General features: G+C 42.2%; 1 protein-coding gene across 2 annotated transcripts in view; it reads right to left on the bottom strand.

The window, feature by feature from the left end:
* The window catches only part of kif1aa (kinesin family member 1Aa), a 50,216-nt gene extending 35,127 nt beyond the window's left edge, over window positions 1-15,089 (bottom strand). Inside the window, exons 1-11 of one of the 2 annotated variants that reach the window (XM_030728239.1) lie at window positions 14,808-15,089; window positions 12,152-12,323; window positions 4,534-4,607; window positions 4,241-4,423; window positions 4,087-4,152; window positions 3,822-4,000; window positions 1,926-2,037; window positions 1,601-1,678; window positions 1,453-1,518; window positions 1,345-1,362; window positions 1,164-1,242 (exon numbers count right to left, since the gene is read on the bottom strand). In XM_030728239.1, the coding sequence (XP_030584099.1) occupies window positions 1,164-1,242; window positions 1,345-1,362; window positions 1,453-1,518; window positions 1,601-1,678; window positions 1,926-2,037; window positions 3,822-4,000; window positions 4,087-4,152; window positions 4,241-4,423; window positions 4,534-4,607; window positions 12,152-12,257 (961 nt within the window). In that variant the 5' untranslated portion in view covers window positions 12,258-12,323; window positions 14,808-15,089. The remainder of the gene's footprint in view (window positions 1-1,163; window positions 1,243-1,344; window positions 1,363-1,452; window positions 1,519-1,600; window positions 1,679-1,925; window positions 2,038-3,821; window positions 4,001-4,086; window positions 4,153-4,240; window positions 4,424-4,533; window positions 4,608-12,151; window positions 12,324-14,807) is intronic. The other variant, XM_030728240.1, reaches the window with a different exon arrangement.
* Between the last annotated feature and the right edge of the window lie 4,565 nt (window positions 15,090-19,654).

Here is a 19,654-nt window from a genome sequence, read left to right as displayed (position 1 = left end):
GATAATTTCCATGGTTGTTCAGATCAGCAGTTTCAGTTAAATCTTTCATATAGCAGATGAACACAGTGATATTGGAGAAGTGAAATGAAGTTTATAGGATTTACAGAAAGTGTGCAATAATTATTTAAACAAAATTAGGCAGGTGCATAAGTTTGGGCACCCCAACAGAAAAATGACATCAATATTTAGTAGCTCGTCCTTTTGCAGAAATAACAGCCTCTAAATGCTTCCTATAGCTTCCAGTGAGAGTCTGGATTCTGGTTGAAGGTATTTTGGACCATTCTTCTTTCCCAAACATCTCCAGTTCAGTCAGGTTTGATGGTTTCCGAGCATGGACAGCCCGCTTTAAATCCCACCACAGATGTCCAATAATATTCAGGTCTGGGACTGAGATGGCCGTTCCAGAACGTTGTACTTGTTCCTCTGCATGAACGCCTCAGTAGATGCTGAGAAGTGTTTAGGGTCGTTGTCTTGTTGAAGTATCCATACCCGGCACAACTTCAACTTTGTCACTGATTCTTGATCATTGTTCTCAAGAATCTGCTGATATTGACTGGAATCCATGCGACCCTCAACTTTAACAAGATTCCCAGTACCTGCACTGACCCCACAGCCCCACAGCATGATGGGACCACCACCAAATGTTACTGTGGGTGCCAAGTGTTTGTCCTGGAATGCTGTTTTCTTTTTCCACCATGCATCCCGCCCCTTGTTATGTCCAAATAACTCAGTTTTAGTTTCATGAGTCCACAGCACCTTATTCCAAAATGAAGCTGGCTTGTCCAAATGTGCTTTAGCGACTCTGTTTGTGGCGTGTGTGCAGAAAAGGCTTCTTCTGCATTACTCTCCCATACAGCCTCTCCTTGTGCAAAGTGTGCTGAATAGTTGAATCAACAGGGGTGCCCAAACTTTTGCATACCACTGCAGTTACTATGGATTACCTTCATACATATTATTATAATTAGGGTTCTGATGGTTCTATTGACGTAGAACCATGATGTATAGTGGGTTGTAATATTCCACACGATGGTACTACAGCATGTATAACTGTAACGATATGGTCTGGCAGACTTGTTCTATTATAGGTCTCAAAGAAAAGGAAAACTTCCCAGCTCAGGAAGAGGGAGCATGTGATGGCTTTGGAACAGATTCAGAGCTCATACCCAGATTCTCTCTCAGCAGCCAAGTCAAAACTGAATCTCGGTATGGAATGAAACTTTCTGCTTTTTTCTTCTTTTTATTCTGTTTATAAATAAAACAACAACAAAAACAACATTAATGCATTTGTCTGCATTTAGGTTAAAAGAAATAATGAGTTAGAATAATCAGATTTAAATCACTTACCTTATTCGGCCCAGAGTCCTAAAATGAAGTGAAACAGTCCAAATTGTCATTTTTATCAACACAAGATCAATTTTATCTTAAAAAATGCAGCAAATAGTTGATACAGACCACTTCTGCCAAAGCAGAGATGACCTTCCCCAGCGTGGTCAGAGATTTGTTGATATTTGCTCCTTCCTGCGATGGAGGAGTTTTGCTTTAATATGAATTCAGTCAGATTCATTCGTTCTCAAGTAAACATGATTTTCGGTGTTTTCACCTTTAGCCTGGTCCCTTTGGCTCCGGTAGAATCGGCTCTCTCGCTGCCAGCCAAATCCACCAAACTGATTTTACTGACCTGCATCAGCAGGCAGAATAAGCAGAATCCAGTTAATGAGATGCAACACATGAGATTTCAACAGCAACAACAATCCATAGGTATTCATCTGTATTACAGAGACAGGCTTCATTAAAAAACAGCTTAAGAATTATCCTCATGACCTTCGAGCCGTCATTGATTTCCACTTCACATCGAGACTTAAATCAGAGAGCAGATGAGCAGCAGCTTAAACAAACTGAGTGAGGATGGGACAGAGATCCTCTACCTTCTCAGAGGTGTTATCCATCTCTGCATCGTGCCGTTTCTGGGTGAATATGATGTTGAAGACGGCGTGCGAGCGACTGCTCGTCTCATTCATGTTGGTGGCGGCCACCGTCCTGCACAGACACCAATGTTAATGAGTTCAAATGAGCCAGAAGGATGTGGTTTGCAGAATAAAATTTCAAAAATGGATTTGTATATGACACATAAATCATCATCATCATCATCATAAATCAATATTCAAGAAGAAACAGGTAATTACATGAAAAGCTTATGATTGCACAATTTGAACAAAAATGTATGTAGTGTAACAGCAGGTACAGTAAGGTCATGGTCACTGTGATTGTGGTTTATCTCCCATCCTGCTCCCCCTGTGTTCTCTTTGTTTACGCTTCCTGTTTTACTTTGAAAGTTACTTTTCTCACGTGTCTACTGTTGCTTTGCTTCCATGAAAATATTTTAAATGAATATTGACTATAAATGCCACTTCTGTGCATTTCCCATCTCTGTATATATTCATGATCTGGGGGATGTAACCATCTTTCTAAAGAAGAAGCTAAAGATTGGACAGATTTTTTAAAAACTGAAGCCAAAAGCCACGATATTTAGATTTAATCCATAAAGCCCTGCGGTAATTTTTGAAATCTGCACCATAAACAGTTCTTAGCAGCTTTAAAACCATGAGGACAAAATGAAAAACCTTAGGATTTAAAAACGAGCGCAGTTGCAACCAACAGACAATTAAAAACAGAAAAGCCTGGGACCTGTATTAGCTAAACAATGCATCCATGCATTTCATAAGACCTTTCCTGATTTCACACCCTGTGCCTGTGAGTAGGCCTTAGTATAAAACTTGGACCTACTTTAGGAGAGAAAGAAAGATGCTGAATGTGTCTCACAGGTGCTTTTCACAGCAAATGATCAGAGAAGCCTTTTTATTCCAAATAGCAAACAATGGCGCTAAAATAGGGAACTGCCAAAACTTGCAGTTCCCTAAACGGCCACTTGAAGCCACTCCAAAAGTGAGTAAATCCCCCCCACAGACTGTTAAAATGCTTTACAGCCTGGGGGGAGACGGGGCTTTGGTCCCTACGGCAAACACCCCCCTCCAGAACAACTGTACATGAGGTGAGCTGTTATATAACTCAGCAGTTTAAATTTTATTAGCATGTGGGAGCCGAGCAGGCTGCAAGCTGCTTTACATCAGCTCAGTGGAGTCCCTGAGCTGGATCCTCCACCCCTGTGTGTGGTCTTTCTGCCTTCACATTATTTTATGTAAATATCTGATCAATTAGAAGGCTGTGAGGCTCAGCAGTCTGTGCTCCACTTTTGTTGAGTGAAATTCTAATATTTACTTACTGCACTAACTGGCAGGTATATGTGTGTCCTTATATGTTGCATTTATACAGTTTATGCAAGTTGCTAACCAAGCTAACTTGCTGACTTAGAACTTAAACCATGTAAATTCAGCGTCTGTGCCTTTTTCTGGGACTTGATACAGTGGTATGCAAACGTTTGGGCACCCTTGATGCTCGGAAACCATCAAACCTGGGAAGAAGAATGGTCCAAAATACCTTCAACCAGAATCCAGACTCTCATTGGAAGCTATAGGAAGCATTTAGAGGCTGTTATTTCTGCAGGAGGAGGATCTACTAAATATTGATGTCATTTTTCTGTTGGGGTGCCCAAACTTATGCACCTGCCTAATTTTGTTTAAATAACTTTCTATAAATCCTATAAGCTTCATTTCACTTCTCCAATATCACTGTGTTCGTCTGCTATATGATATATTTAACTGAAACTGCTGATCCGAACAGCCAGTGATTTATAAAGGAAAATCATGAAAATTATCAGGGGTGCCCAAACTTTGTATACCACTGTAAATGGATGACTCCATTACCTGGCCTTGTTGCCAGAATCCATCAGGTCCTGGATGTCATTGTAGGAGGTGACGGCCAGCTTGGACAGGTCCTCCACGTAAGGCCCCATCAGAGGATGCTCTCGCACCCGCAGGTGCCCTTTGTTTTTGGGGTTCAGCAAGTCCCGCACGCGCTCACAGTAGATTTCCATATAGCTTACCTGTTCAAATTCACATTTGATTGAACATTTATAACAGGTGACCAGTCTGAACCCAGCACACAAACAGGAGTGGTGCTCTCATTTACCTCCACAGAGTAGGACATGCTGTTGTTTGTATTATCATTGATCTTCGTAAAAAGATCTTCACACAGCTGGAAGAGCAGAAACATAATCATTTACAAAAAGGAAATAACCGTATTTATTATGTGCACTGTTAAATTAATGGTAGCATATCTGTACCAGGGGAATGATTCCTTGTTGATCCTTCACATCCTGTTTCCCCATCATGGTGTAGGACTTGCCAGCACCCGTCTGACCGTAAGCAAAGATGCAGACGTTGTAGCCTTCAAAGGCATGAAGCAACATTTCCTCTCCGATGTCTTTGTACACTTGCATCTGAGATGCATAATTGACATCCTCGGGCTGTGGACAGAGAGGCCATCTAAAAGTTAGAATTTCTGCTAAAGCTGGAGCAGAAGAACTGATGTAAATATGTGAGCGTGTTGTGGCTGCAGGGGTGCACAATGAGTTACCGAGGTGTGAGACCAGTAGGAGTAATCAAAGTTGAAGCTCTTGTTGTCTTTGGCCTGCTTGGGGTTGATGATGGCTGAAAGACAGGACAAGGAACAGGGTCAGAGGGAGGGTGAGAGCCGCCCACGTGAAACTGGATCTGAGCTCGGCTCGTGCTGCGCGAGTCTGCTTTCTGTACCAAGAGTTACCTTTGGGTTTTTAATCATCCACTGGATCTATGGGTGTGTGCAAACAGGATTATTGCTTTAAAGTCATTATTAATTTCACTTTGTAGGCTGTGATAAAATGACCGCTGATGATCCCTGTTCTTTCCCTCTGTGTTATACTGTAAATTTGGAGAACTTATAAAAGGAGAGTAAAAGCCTTCTAGTGGTGATGATACTATTGTGATATGACAATAAAGCAACACTCATATTTGTTGCACCACCTGCATACATGTTTCATCACATTTTAAAGAGGACCCAAACAGAAGACACTAGAGAACGGGTCAAAGTTCAAAATCCATTTTTTTTTTTTACTAAAACGCTGAAATCAGTGATGGAGGCAAACCAGGCGAGGAGCGAGCAAAAGGCCAGAAAGCAGCCTGAACATGGGGAGATAATGGGGTGGCTGTAGCTCAGGAGGTAGAGCAGGTCACCCACTGATCGGAAGGTTGGCGGTTTGAATCCTGGCTACTCCAGACTGGCTACTCCAGACTGCAAGATACTTAACCCCAAGTCGCTCTCTGATGCAACCATTGGAGTGTGAATGTTAGATAATAAATCATGGATCATTAATCATGGAAGTGCTTGTGTGAATGGGGTAAATGTAAACATGTTGTATAAGTGCTTTGAGTGCTCAGACATATAAGAACATTTACCATAAACTAAGAACACGGGGAAATTAGCTAAAACCTGTGACCAACCAGAATGACAAGATGAAAGCTGAGGCAGTATAGTATGTAGCAGGGAGAGAGATGAATTATGACAATGTACACTGAGAAAACTGCCAGCAATGGTCAGAAATAAAGGCAACTAGAATGCATAAAAAAACTAGGCTTATAAAATAAAACAGGAAGTTACAGAATGGTAACCCAAAACCTTCAAATGTTTCCCGACTTTTAGAATAAACAAACATTTACATTTAAGGCCTTTTGTTCTGCTCCTCAAGCCACATGTTTGACACCCCTGAGATGATGATGAAGCCATTTTGTTACATGCCAGGTTTCATTGATATAAGCTCGGGCTCAGCTCATCATTCACAGCTGCACTTTGTCAGGCTCCGTTGACCTTTGGTAGTCCTCCAATAAATTCCACCTTTGCCAGCGTTACAGCTTTCATTCTTCCCAGAGGGCCGGTGAAGTGTCTGCCAGCTGTTCTGTAAATCCACCACGAGCCATTTAAACGTCCGTCTCTTTACTCAAACAGGAAATACATTTTTCCCTATTACACATTAATTACTGTGTAATAGCAAACAGTGTATAACTGCATCCCAGTTTAAAGGGACAGTTCACCCCAAATCAGATTTACATATTTTCATAAAATACTCTGCAGCATTTTGTCTTTTTAGAAATCATGAAACTTTGGAGGAACTTTCACAGACGTGCAGAAGGAAACATGCATCTCCCCACGAGGAGGCTGTAAACTCCGCTCAGCCGATGCAGACAGGAGAAAGGAAACGGCTCCTTCATAAAACTGCTCACAACAAAGTTTGTGTGGTTTTTCAGTTCAATATGTTTAAGTTTATCAGAACACCAAAATCCAGCAGCCTTTCAGATCCATCACATTCAAGAGAAGGCAGAGGTCTTGGCAGCCATCTCTAAAGGTCAGCAACTCCCACTTACACAGTATAAATGGATAAACACGCCACATCAAGAGGGAAATATGTGAATGATATTGAAGTAAGCACTAATAGTCTATTCCCCAGAATGACGATAGCTCGAGAAAATCTAGTTATGTTTAAATGAAATCATATCCCACTGACGGCCGACCGCACGTCATGCAGACATGTCTGCAAACAGCACTGATCAACCTACTGATGATGACGATGATGATGCACTGGTTTCAAAGATAAAGCACACAGCATAAACACAGGAATCGTTACAGTTTGTTTATATTTTTAAGTTGTGGAATAAAAAATGTGTCCACACTAATTATGTTTTTGGAGAAAATGCAGAAAACCTGTGACATCATCATTGTTTTTGTTTGCATTCGAAGAGATCCCACTGTGTGCAAAGTGAAATATTAGATAATGAAATTCCTATTTTTTCTAATATTTAATATTCTTTCAGATTTTTCCTGCTGTGCATCAAGACTGAGACAATAGCTGTTCTGAAACACACCCACACAATGAAATCAGGTTTTTTTTTTTTTGCATGAATACTGCTCCACATGTTAGTGTGCCCACACATCTGATTTGGTTTTGGTGCCAACATGATGCTTCCTCCCTGCTCCCAGAGCTCCGGACCATTTCCTCTAATGCAGATGCGGTCGATAAGAGAGTTAAAGGCCCAGAGCTAAGTACGATCCCAAGTAAGTGTACACGCTTTTATTTCCTCTCTCCTCTGCTACTGTTTCCAGCTATGAAATATAGGCCAGTGTGGCTGCCTTGGGTTTCAGATTTCAGATCCAATCCTCACCATGACTAAGAGATGAGACCTCACTTACTGGCCATGACTCACCCAGGTACTCTGGACGAAGGCCAGATATGAACAGAAACGCACTACAGGCCTCATATTTGTCATACTTATCCAAACAGTGCAGCCTGCATTTGCTGCTAACAGCAACAATTTCAAGAACCAGAAGGACACTTGGAGAGTGCATCGTCAAACAACGTCAGAGAGTTTAAAGAAATCTGTTCTTCCTTAGCTCATTTTCACCTCTCCACCACCAACCTGCTTCAGCTTTACATGCTGCTTTACATTGTGACGCACCATCAGAACACATCAGTACTGCCTATCTGAGCCCCGGACGTGCTGCATTCACTGCCTACTTAAATAAAGGTTAATGAAAAGTAAGAATCTGTCCTGCCAAACCAAAGGGGCAGTGAAGGAGGACGTTACTGCTCCACTACAATATCTAACGTTGCGCACCAACATTCATTCTGTTGTGCTGCAGCTTTTACTACACAGTGCTGCCCTTTTGGGTCATATTTCATTAGGAAATATTAACAGTCACATTGCTTGTTGCTTTTTAAACCTTTAACCTAAAAAAAAAAAAAAAATACCAAGATCTGATCACTGCCCAGAAGCCTTCACAGTGTGACACCCTCTCTAAGCTTCCTCATCTTCAGTAGTGCTGTGACTCATACGAGATGATCCGTCCACACCCCTGCTGGAGCACACAGCAGAGGAGTGTCTTGCATTCAGATAAGGTGATTACTTTGGAGTGCTGGTGACTGGCAGCATGTATTACCATCAGGGCAGAAGGACAGGGTGCTGCAGACTGCTCGTGCACAGACTCCTTTAATACCTTCGTGCTTGTTAAATGCGTGTTTTTAATTTTAATATCTCTTCTGTTGCCATATTTGCCTGAAAGAGAATTTCTGATAATTCATGAAACTATGTAACCAATCATACACGAGGACTGCAGAGAGACAGAGGAGCAGGACTGAGGTTCCACCTCCCAGTGATGTTAAGCACACAGAGGTCACCTCCTCCAACCTTCATCATATCCCCTTTGCCATCTATCTTCCCTTTTTATGACGGAAGCACGTTTTAATTTCTCGGTGTGGATTTAATAGATGTCAGCAGCTCTGAAGTCACATCATGAACGGCAGACGTAATTCGATGGGAAATGGCAGCAGTTCGTTTTTCCTCATCACCGCGTCTGGAGTGTTGGGAAGTAAAAGCCTCATCGACACATTTATCAACAGGAAGTACCCGAGCGGCTCTGCCGTTCATTTTCACAGCACACATCACATCTGGGCAATTCTTGTCCACAAAAGGGCGATCCATCCCAAATATGATCTGCCAATAAAATGTGTTATCGTGTAATGTAAAACAATGTATTTTATTCATCTTTAGGGATCAGAGCAGATGGCAGAACGTTTCCAACTACAAACACAACGACAAACGGGACTTTAATTAAAAATTCATCTGTTGGCTTTTTTTCACCTCAGTCTGCACCTGCAACACTGCAGTTTAATGGCTGCATTATAGAAGAGTAATTACAGATCACTGCAAATTCCAAATGTGAGAGATCTACATGTTTTATATTTTCCTAATAATATGTAACAAATTTCACTTATATTTGATTTGCAATATTTTTAATAAACTGAGGGTCAAACAATCTTTTCATATAACCCTGACTGAAACTGGATGGGACACCTGGTCCTAAGTTGAGCAGGTGTCCCACTTTCTTAAAGCCCCACTCATCACCATGTGTGTGAGGAACGCCCACGTCCATCATCGTTTTTCCTGATTGCAGCAGTGACTGTCTGCTGCAGGCTCATTTCAGTTGCCCTTCTATCATGTTTTCAGTATCTTTTACTGCATATTCCACGTTTGTGTCCGTCGTCGCTGCAGGGTCTTCATAATTGTGACTGAGTGATGCTGCTCAGACCGTCACGGCTGACCTGCCCCAGTCAATAGAAGAGGAAATGCGGTTGCGTCAGCAGGTCTGAGCGAGGCGATGTGAACTCACTGACAGGGACTGGAGGAAAGCCACGCAGAAGCTATATTCAGCAGCAGCAGCAGCTGTTTGCTGATCTCCGTCTGACTTTATGAAGTCTGCCTGTCACACAAGTCTTTGAAAGATGCACATTTACATAAAAGAGGAGTAAACATTATGCTAATGAGGACTTTAAGAAAAGGAAACAGCGTGAATCCACAATTTCCCTTCAAGTGACTGAAGTTTGTGGGATTTTTTAAACAGAGTGACGCTGCATTGAGAAGAATCAGCCCAATATAAGATGTATATTATCCCCAGAAACGGTCTTTTACCACAGTGCTGTAGGTGATTAATAAGGAGGATATGATGGATCTCAGCTTACTGAACTGTAGGTGACAGGGCTGTAAAAGCTGGGCACAGCCCCGAGTTACTTCACCCCCGTTTTGAAGGTCAAGACGTCTTCATCCTGTTTGAAACCAAACGTCACGAGTGAGGCTGAATCTGACTGTGAGAAACTGAGGACACTGAATGCTCATCTCATCAGTCGTAAGAAAGCCACGCCCAAAAAATGATCCAGCTTTATTGTCTACATTTCTCTAATGGGGGGCATAATTTAGATGAAGATTATGTTGTATTGAGGACTTTAAAATAGCCACTGAGACCATAAACTCACCATAAAAGTGGTTACCAAGGTCATAAATCAAATGAGGCTTTTAAACTAGAGGAGTCACTTCCTACTGTCCATCAGAGAGAATCAAGGTTTAGGCTACAGCCATTTTAAATATGCGATCTATATCCTGAACTCGGTGCCCTTTAAGCCCATGCTGCTTTGCTTTTACAGGTATTATTAACAACTATGTTGCAGTGGTGAAATGTCTGATGTCTTTATAAGTTTTCTGTCGCAAAATAAACTGAAATCAGAGTATTTGCACCGTCTAAAGAGAGGCCCCTTATTCCTCCAGGTCTTTCCCCTGCATCTTAATTAAGGTCAGCATGGGAGGGGAGCTCTGTCAAACAACAGGATTACTGCCATTCTTCTGCTTTGTGGGAACTGGGCTATTGACCCACACATGAACGTCAGGGAGCACAAAAGCAGCGAGAGACACACACACACAAAATCCCGAACTCCTTCTTCTTTTTCCTTTCTTCAGCCCAGACTACAGAGAGACAAGGGGGGCATTTATACCCTGCTTCTCTATCCCCTCCAGACACTGCAACCAGCGGGCCTTTTCATGACATCAGCCTGCTCACATCCTCCAGCCCACATCCAGAGCTATTGACTCAGTTTGGAAGAGAACAATCTGCTCTACTGAAAGACCGGCAGTCTCACTGAAAGCAGCTTTGTGCATCTGAACAACATGAAGCTTTAACAGCGCTGACAGACACTTTAAAGTCTGGATTTTAACATAGACAATCTAAAGAAAAATATGTACATCTGTCTGTAAAATGATGACTGTGGATGAAGCTCAGAGCAGCAGTCGCTTTGTGAGCTTATATTTCTGCTGCTGTCAGGATGAGAAACTCAAACACAAAAGCTTCCACGTTTACTCAAGTGCAGGTCTGACGTTTTCCAGTAACCCGTGTTACACTAGAATAAAGTAGAACCGCGACCAAAGCTATCACCACCATCCTTTAATCTGAACCAGCTGGAATTCACCGACAGGCCCCAAACCTGTGGAACAAACTTCCAGAGGAAAGTTTGAAATCTGCGTCTTTACTGTTTAATTTCTCTCTTTGAATGGTATAAGTGTGAGACTGTAAAGTTCCTGCTTTCAGTTGATTTTGCGATCTTCCTCTTTGTGCTGTTTAACGCGAGCTCTGAAATGTGCTACACGACAATGTTAAGAGTTTAAGGTTACGTTTATGTGGATGAAAACAATAAGAAGGATTTGTGTGATTAAAAATCGAATTCGCAGATGACTTTAAACGGTACGTCTCTGAGGACACAGACTGCAAACCCGCTCAGTTTATTCCCGGTGGACTCCAGCACCTCAGATCCACGATCACACTGCTGGAGGAGGCGCACACTCACTGTCCACTGTCATAGAAACAGAGGAGGAAGCCAAAAGAAGTAACACCACTCCTACTGTACACTCAAAATTTTTCAAACCACCACATAAAAACACGACGGCCCAAAAAGGCCACCGAGCTCGGTGTGCAGTCACCCGTGACACGAGGAGGGAGGAGGAGATGTCTAAATTAGGCCAAACGGTAAATATTTTAGGACGTCTCATCATTTATTGACGAATGGCGTTCGTTACCTTGCTAAGCAGACTACATATCGAGTGTCTTTCCAGGCTCTTCGCTCAGCGCTCTGTTAAATCCATGAATGTGTGGCGCACTAACAGAGCAGGTTTGGCAGGAAAATTCATGTGATTTATTTTGGATTATAATAAAATGATGTTTCTTCCAAATGTTCAATAGAAAGATTAATTAGAAAATGGTGAATAAGGAGCCATTTTAATCTAGATTGATAAATAACAGGACTTGTTATAAATAAATATGGAGATTATATGGCCTACAGTGTGATGCGCAAAGCAGGTGATGTGATAAATCCTTCATCGCTCGCTCTGTTTTGCTGATGAAAAGGTGGACCCTGCAGTACTTTCACGGTCTCTCACACCAGAGTACATTTTGTCTGAGGAGGATTAAAAATTTGCTCCCACAGAAACTGAGTCTGAGTCTCTATAAATCTTTGGCTAATTTGCCGTCTTAAATAGGGCTTACTTGTATAGCAGAAATTAGCACAGTGAGTCCATATCCTGTGCAGACTTACGTTTCAGTAATCCTGCCGCACAGAAAGGTTAGAGGTCGAGGTGAGCTGCAGCACAGCTGGAAAAGCTCATACTTAATGCCTCCTGAATGGAGAAGGATCGTGCAGGTTAAACAAACACCTGCCTGCCGTCAAACCGTGTCTACAGTTTTACTTCACTCTATATTTAATTCAACCTTGAAGATAATGAAAACACACATTTTCCTCTTTTCAGCGCAACCTTCAGTTCTAGGAAAAGGTTCTAGTTCGAGTACTTACTGGTGGTGTTTCCAGACATCTGAATGATCAGTTTGCTTTCTTTTTCAATCTCCCTTGAATTGAAGGGGCGGACCCGCACCGCCACCTTCACAGAGGCCCCTGCCATGGTGCTGTCTTCTTAGCACCTCGGGGTGCCTTCTTTAATGCCCGGGGACGGGGCCGACCTGCAGGTCTGTGGAAAGGAGGAGAACGTGAATTACAACCCAAACAGATTAAAGCAGGAATGCTAACAGCTAATTCAAAGTAATGGATGAGCAGCAGAGACAGGAGGGCAAAAGGAACGCATGATTGGAATATTTAAATTATAATCACAAGGTCACTAAAGAGAAAGTAAAAAAGAGAAAGTAGTTTTGTGTAAAAGGGGATTCACATTTTTATTCTTCCTCTCCACTAGAGTGGAAATAAAAGCTGCAGGCTCACACTGAGCTGCTCGCTGACACTGCTGCAGCCCCTAGTTTATCCAGCTTTCTTCTCATTGGCTAAGCCTCATAAACAGAAGGTCTGAACAGCAGATGGGTGGGGTTTCTCTGATAACAGCTTGAGCTCCGTGCCTGAGATGACCATATTAGGGATATCCCCTCTCAATGAAATCACCTGATCCAAGTGTTAAAAAGCCGTCTGATAGTGAGCATTTAGAGTCTGAAGCCTGAGCTTCCACATACACTGATCTAATTACTGAAACTTTAATATCAGCATAAACAACTGTGTAGGGAAAGCATAACAGGATCACATTAACTTATCATACAGGTAACTGGTTAAAATATCTCGTTAAACAGTGATTAACTGTTAAATAGACTAGTAACCAGGTTACAGATAAGAAGTTAGAACAGCTTAGCATAACTCATAAATGGGTAGCTGATTATGATCACAGGAGTAAATGTAAGCTGATATTATAATAATATATATTTACACTAATAAATAAATATTTTAAGACCAAATAGACGGTAACATTGATCATCAGGTTCCACTTTCATATGGTCATGTGTTTAATTAGATCAGTTCAAAATGAGTTTGAACATGAGGTGTGGCGATGATGAAGGGATGCTCGAGTCCATCTCACAGGCCCGTGGAGCCACGTTATATGAAACAGATCGAGAACCATCGTCTTTATTACCAGAATCATCAGTTTTATCAACATTCATCAGTTCATAAGTGAAGGTCACGCCACGGCAGACTTTTCTGGCGTGTGTCGTGTTGCATTAGGTTACTAAAGTTTTCTCATTTTTGCATTATTTTGTTAAAAATGGCAAAAGTGGAATATTACATCTTGTGGTCGATGAGATGGGACAATAGAGGAGGGCAGGGCTGAGTGACTGTAGCATGAAAAGAGCATGCATGGTCAGCTACAGCCAGGGGAGGAATGGATAATAAAGCTAGCTGTAACAAAAGAAGTGCAGCAGCAGCTAAATGTCAGCCTGTTCCTCTGGATGACAATGGCACTGAAACCAGCCACAAATCCAGGGTCGGGCTCCATTCAGCAGCTCGTCACGCAGCCTCTTAAAAGACTGAAAATGAACATTCAATCAATGTCTGATTTTAGTGTGCGGTGGGTGGATGAAGGCAAGCATGACTCATTATCGGATCTTTTAATGTGTTTATCAATAAGCTGGACAGAGACTCGTATGATACAATTAGCTTCCACTGACGCTGAATCAGCTACAACTATGCATACTAATAACAGAGACGGTCTTTTCTTTATTAATGTGATGCCTGAGATTTGGCATCGTGTCCATGCCAGGACTGTCCATCAGCGTCACTGAATGTAAATCTGCTGTGTCACCCTGATTCCTGGTACACCCTCTGCTGCTGGCACCTGAACACATGTACTGGTGAGACGCAGGGAACACAGGTGTAAACTGACTGCAGGATTAATGAAGGAAAAGCACTGACTCATGTAGAAGGTGTGCTCTAACCCAAGCCTGGTTTTGTCATCTGACATGGAAATATTAGTTCATCTTAAGTCCAGTCACTGTGCAACGTGATATGTTGTGTAAAAATATTTTCACTTCTTATTTTTCTCTCCCCACATAACATCACGATCATAATGTGCTCACACACCAATCAGCTGATGATGCAGCTCAGCTCAGCTGGGCGGCCACCATTTTCCCAGTGACAAAGGCTACTGTAACGCACATGCACTATACTCACACAATTTGATGCAAAATTTCCTCATTGATTAGATAACAGTGAATTTATTGATTGATTTTTTTTACTTTGTGTTTCAGGATGACAGCAGGTCCATAAACACACGTCATAAACACGTCGTTACGAGGCTAAAATTGATCATTTTAACTTACTGAAAACACATTTTTGCGTCAGTTTCGCAGCTTTTGGTGTTATGACATAACATTTTAGCGCACACGTCTACTTCACCTTTCCCCCGATGACAGTGCATTTCTACCTGCCGTCCTGCCACACTAATAGAGCGTCTTTATTAACAAACAGGCGCAGGTAAATACCTGACAGCACGTAGCTGCTGTTAGAGAGCAGCTTTATTGTCACCGTGTCGCTTTTCCCCGACAATGACAGCCTCTTCAATGGCCGCACCCTAAGCCCATCTCTCCCCGGGAGATTTAACACTAAGTAAATAAAGACTGCCTCATTAAAACTGCATTAGCACCGGGACAATGGAAACGCTGATAAAAAGCTACCCTACCTCCGCAGTGCCAATAACGTGAACGGGCTCTATTTGTCGAGCTCGTCTGTTTTATGATCCAGCTCCGCGGACACCTCCGCCACCTCCGCTGCTCTCCTCCAGGTCTGGCGCCGCTGCCCCTGCTAACAGCTTCCCTTCTCCATCAAGGGCTGAGGAGGTCACCGCCAGCTGGTGCCTTGTACCTGTCCCTCCTCTTCCTCCCCCCGTGGCTGCCAACGAGGACCCAAGAAAAAAAAAAAAGGAAAGGCAGCCTGGGATGATCGGCCGAGGCGGTCAAAACGGCTCTGTGGTCTCCCTGTCTTTGGCAAGGATGCTCGAGCTCCACTGAGCCGGTGACATCATCACCGAGGGAGGTAACAGCATCAATGCAGTAGTGGGAAGAGAGAGAGCGCGAGGAGGAGGAGGAAGAGGAGGAGAGGCGGAGGCAGGGAGTGGGATTAGTATCCCGCTTATGACCTCTTATGAAAGCTGTTATAGAGAAAACCCTGTTATTAAAGTTACAAATCGCGGAAAGCAGGGGTATTGGTACTCTTCCCGAGGGCTAAAATCAGCCCGGGTCGCATCTAGGACTGATCTGAGAGCGGTGCATTTGGGGACATAAAAACGCTGTTGTGCGTATGAGGTTTAGTAGGTCAGATCAGGGACATCCAGCTGAGAGGAGACAAGCGGCACAAAGCAGGTCGCTGCGCATGGAAACGTGTGAGAGCAGAGCCACGGCAGCAGGACTGCAGCACACAGCGAGAATATAATGCACACATTTTTGTGTTTATTTATAAAATGATTTGTCCGCATTGCAGCTTAAAACTGCAGCAAATAAAAAATGTTGGTAAACAAACAGCACATGTGGGCTTTTTATGCTGCACGCTTTTGACCTGTTCTAACAGAAGTCCAGATGACAGTAATAACGCAACCACGTTTCCCCGCATGCGCGATGCCAGGAGCTAAATGAACGCGCACCTGTATGTGATTTCCTTTATGACGCAGTCCACACCTTTGTGCCCAGTTATGTGCAGATGAGTTATATGATTTGTTCTTCAACTGAAATAAATGAGAACGAGCATTACTTACTTACTTTAAGTCCACATATTTGGTGAAGCAGGTGAACTTAATGAGCCACAGTTTTATAATTATATTAATTACACTTTGCCAACATATAGAGATTTTGACAGATCGCAGGAAAGCACTGGTATTATATTTTTAATTTGTCACGGTTGATTTTCCTCTGGAGAAAGGAACACTACCTACTTTAGACCACAGATACTCAGGAGATAGATGATAGACAAACAATAATATTCACCAGATAAAATAAACAAAAATAAGAAAAAACTCATCTTTCTAGTTCTTTTTCTTTTTAAAATTTACTGACTTATTAGCTACATAAACTAAGGATTGACAGTATGCCTATTTGACAAATACATACTATAATTTACTGCATTCAGTAAACACAGACGACACGGCACACAGCTGGAGCCTCTTTCGTCAATATTTATCTAGTAAATTCAAAAATGGTTGATCGTTCACCAGCACCCTTTGGACCGCACTTGTGTGTTAAGTAAATTAATAAAAATATATCGCATATGCAAGTGTTTGCACTTGCAGTTTCAATTTAGTTAAATTCAAATGTATTTTTATAGCACCAAATCACAACAGCAGTTACCTGAAGCACTTTATATTGTAGGATAAAGACCCTACAGAGAGAAAACCCAACAATCTGATGACCCCCTGTCAGCAGCACTCGGTGACAGTGGGAAGGAAAAACTCAGGAAGAAACCTCCAGCAGAACCAGGCTCAGGGAGGGGCACCATCTGCTGTGACCGGTTGGGGGGGAGAGGGGAAAGAGAAGAGAGAAAGGAGAACATGGGACAAAACACACACTCTGGGAGAGAAAACACAATTTAATGCCATGCAGTGGTGAATAAACACATGGAGAGTGAAAAGAGGGGAGTGGAGAGGAAATGCTCAGTGTGTCGCAGAAGGCCTGCAGCAGTCTGAGCCTACTGCAGCATAACTAAGAGACTGTACACTAACTTTGGTTTTATCTGAATTTAGAAGCAGGAAATTAGAGGTCAACCAGGCCTAATTGATGTGTGTCATCTGACTTCATGGTTAGATAAAGCTGGGTGTCATACACATTGCAAATTAACACGCACGCTGTGTTTTATAATTATATTACCTGGGGGAAACATGTATAATGTAAGAAGCATTCAGCACAAAACACTGTGGGACTCAATGATTACATGGATGAACCAGAAACTATCAGAGAGATACGATTCAAACCAGCACAGCTCCTTTAAAACCAAAGCTGTGTTTCAGTTTCTGTAGTTAAATGTTGTGCTCAGTGATACTGAATGCTGTACTGAGGTCTGGTATTACAAGCACAATGACAAGTCCACTGTTAGACTCCATAAGGTGATCATTATTAACTTCACTAGTGCCGTTTCTGTGCTATGATGAAGTCTGAATCCCCCTCAGAGAGACCATTCCTCTGCAAATGATCACTGAGCTAATAATAAAGAATGAGATTCACTGGACTATTTCATCAGAGAGAAAAGAGCAGATGAAGTGCAACGCCTGCAGAGAGGAGGTTTGTGGAGATGTTCTTAGACAGTCACTGAGTTGATGAGAGAAGAGGAAGCTGCTTTCAGCTGCTCCTGTCTTCACACAGGTCACCACAGCAGGCATCTGACACAAGCCCAAAGTGACTTTTGCCTCCTCCTGAGATCAAACCGGGGAGCTTTTGCTTGTTAGGGGAGTGTGAACCACTACGGAGTCACTGACAACACAGACCAGAGGCTCCTGCCAAATACCAGCACACTACTGGATCATAAAGATTTAGTGCTAACAGATCAGTGCATTTCCTTCTCACAGTCAGTCAGTGTGTACATAAAAATGATCTTATAGTTTGGGATCTCAACAGCAGCTTTTTGAGCAAATGCCTTTTTTCTTTGTGGAAACGATTTACTGAAGGCTCTGGGCAGTGAAGGGCAGTAAGGAGGGGGAAGGATTCTTTAACTGCTCAGGTTTCAGCCTCAGTGAAACACAGTCCACCATCCCTGCTGCTCTCTCCCTCTCACACATTTAGTTGATGTGTAAAATCCCTTTTGGGCCTTCTCTGTCCCCTGCACTTCCCTCTGATGCAAATGTTTTATTTAATTCATCAGCATTAAGATTTCAAGGTCTAATCTCTTCACAGAATGAATATGCTTCAGATGGCACACTGAAAATGTGAGTGGTGTGAATCATGGGGATGAATAAAAAAGGATGATGTCACTCACATGAATCACCACATGCTAAACTCCACAGACACTCCCTGTTTCAAAGTAAAACAGGCTCACATCTTTGTTAAGTGGAATATCTTCGGATTACTCAGGAGCTCCAGCGTCCACTAGAGGAAGACACAGGAGGAGCTGTGTATTGTTTCCGTCCAGCCTTCCAGCTCTGTTCTGCCATGTCTAAATTCAGTGGCACAGGAACCTGAATAATTTAGTGCTTGAGTGAGCTGTTGCCTTAAACCTTGTGTGACAGACATGTTTTCTTAAAGCGATGCTCTTGGTGTGTACCTGTCAGAGCGTGTGGAGGAAAACTCCCACCTTCATCACACTCACAGACAATAATATCATGACTTGAATATTAAATCCAGAGATGAATTGGAGGTCATTTAAAAGGAGAACATATATATATATATATATATATATATATATATATATATATATATATATATATATATATATATATATATATATATATATATATATATATATATATATATATATATATATATATATATATATGTGTGTGTGTGTGTGTGTGTGTGTGTGTGTGTGTGTGTGTGTGTCTTTAATGTGTACTTGATTAACAGTCTGCTGTTGGTCTGCTGTTACACAGGCAGTTATAAGTGCCTTGAATACATGTGGGATTTCACTGAGATTTGACTGGTTCGGTTCATAGCCACAGTTATCTCACGACACTTTATTGTAAAGATCCTACAATTGTAAAGACCCTTTCCCTACAATATTAGTGAAAGAACCCCAACAGGACCACCCCTACAAGCAGAACCTGTCAACAGTGAGAAGGAAGAATGGCCTTTTAACAGGAAGTGACCCCCAGCAGGTTCAGGCTCAGGGAGGGGCAGCCATCTGCTGTGAAAGAGAAGAAAAAAACAAGGAAAGAGGCCATGGACATAATACAAACTCTGAGCAGGAGAAAACGAAACTTAATGAACGCATTTCTTCTGAGTGGAGAAGGAATGCCCCCCCCCCCCCCCCCCCCCCCCCCCCCCCCCCTTCCCCAGCTGCCTAGGCCTATAGCAGCATAACTAAGGGAGGGTTCAGGGTCACCTGATCCAGCCCTAACTATAAGCTTGATCATCATCAAATTAGAATAACAAATGTAAGTTGGACTTTTACTACAAATCTGCAGGTTTGCTTAAAGCTCATCCTCATAATAAAGCATCACAGTGTGTTTGTTGAGTGAGTTCATATAATCTGGAATTACAAATACCCAGAAACCAAAGCTGTGAAAAACGTCTGGAGTGGAGTACAATACAGGGATAATAAGCACAATATTTATCAGTACTCTGTAATCTAGTAGCTTAATTGTATAATAAGTAAAAGTATATTATATACTATTATAATAATAGTATAATAGTATATAATAAGTAATAGTAGCATATAATAGTATAACAAGTACTGTGTAATCTAGTAGCTTAATTGTATTCGACAACAGTACTTGAGTAAATGAGCACATCTGAGTAAGTTTGCATCACTGTGTATTTTCATTATTACTCTGCTCTGTGGTAAAATCCAGCTTTCCACATCCAGGAGGCCCACTGTGAGACGGGATCCCCT

This window comes from Archocentrus centrarchus, chromosome 4, assembly GCF_007364275.1.
Source record: "Archocentrus centrarchus isolate MPI-CPG fArcCen1 chromosome 4, fArcCen1, whole genome shotgun sequence".
In the NCBI taxonomy this organism is placed as follows: domain Eukaryota; kingdom Metazoa; phylum Chordata; class Actinopteri; order Cichliformes; family Cichlidae; genus Archocentrus; species Archocentrus centrarchus.
Note: the sequence above shows the minus strand (reverse complement) of the source record. Positions and strands in the feature narration are given on the sequence as shown.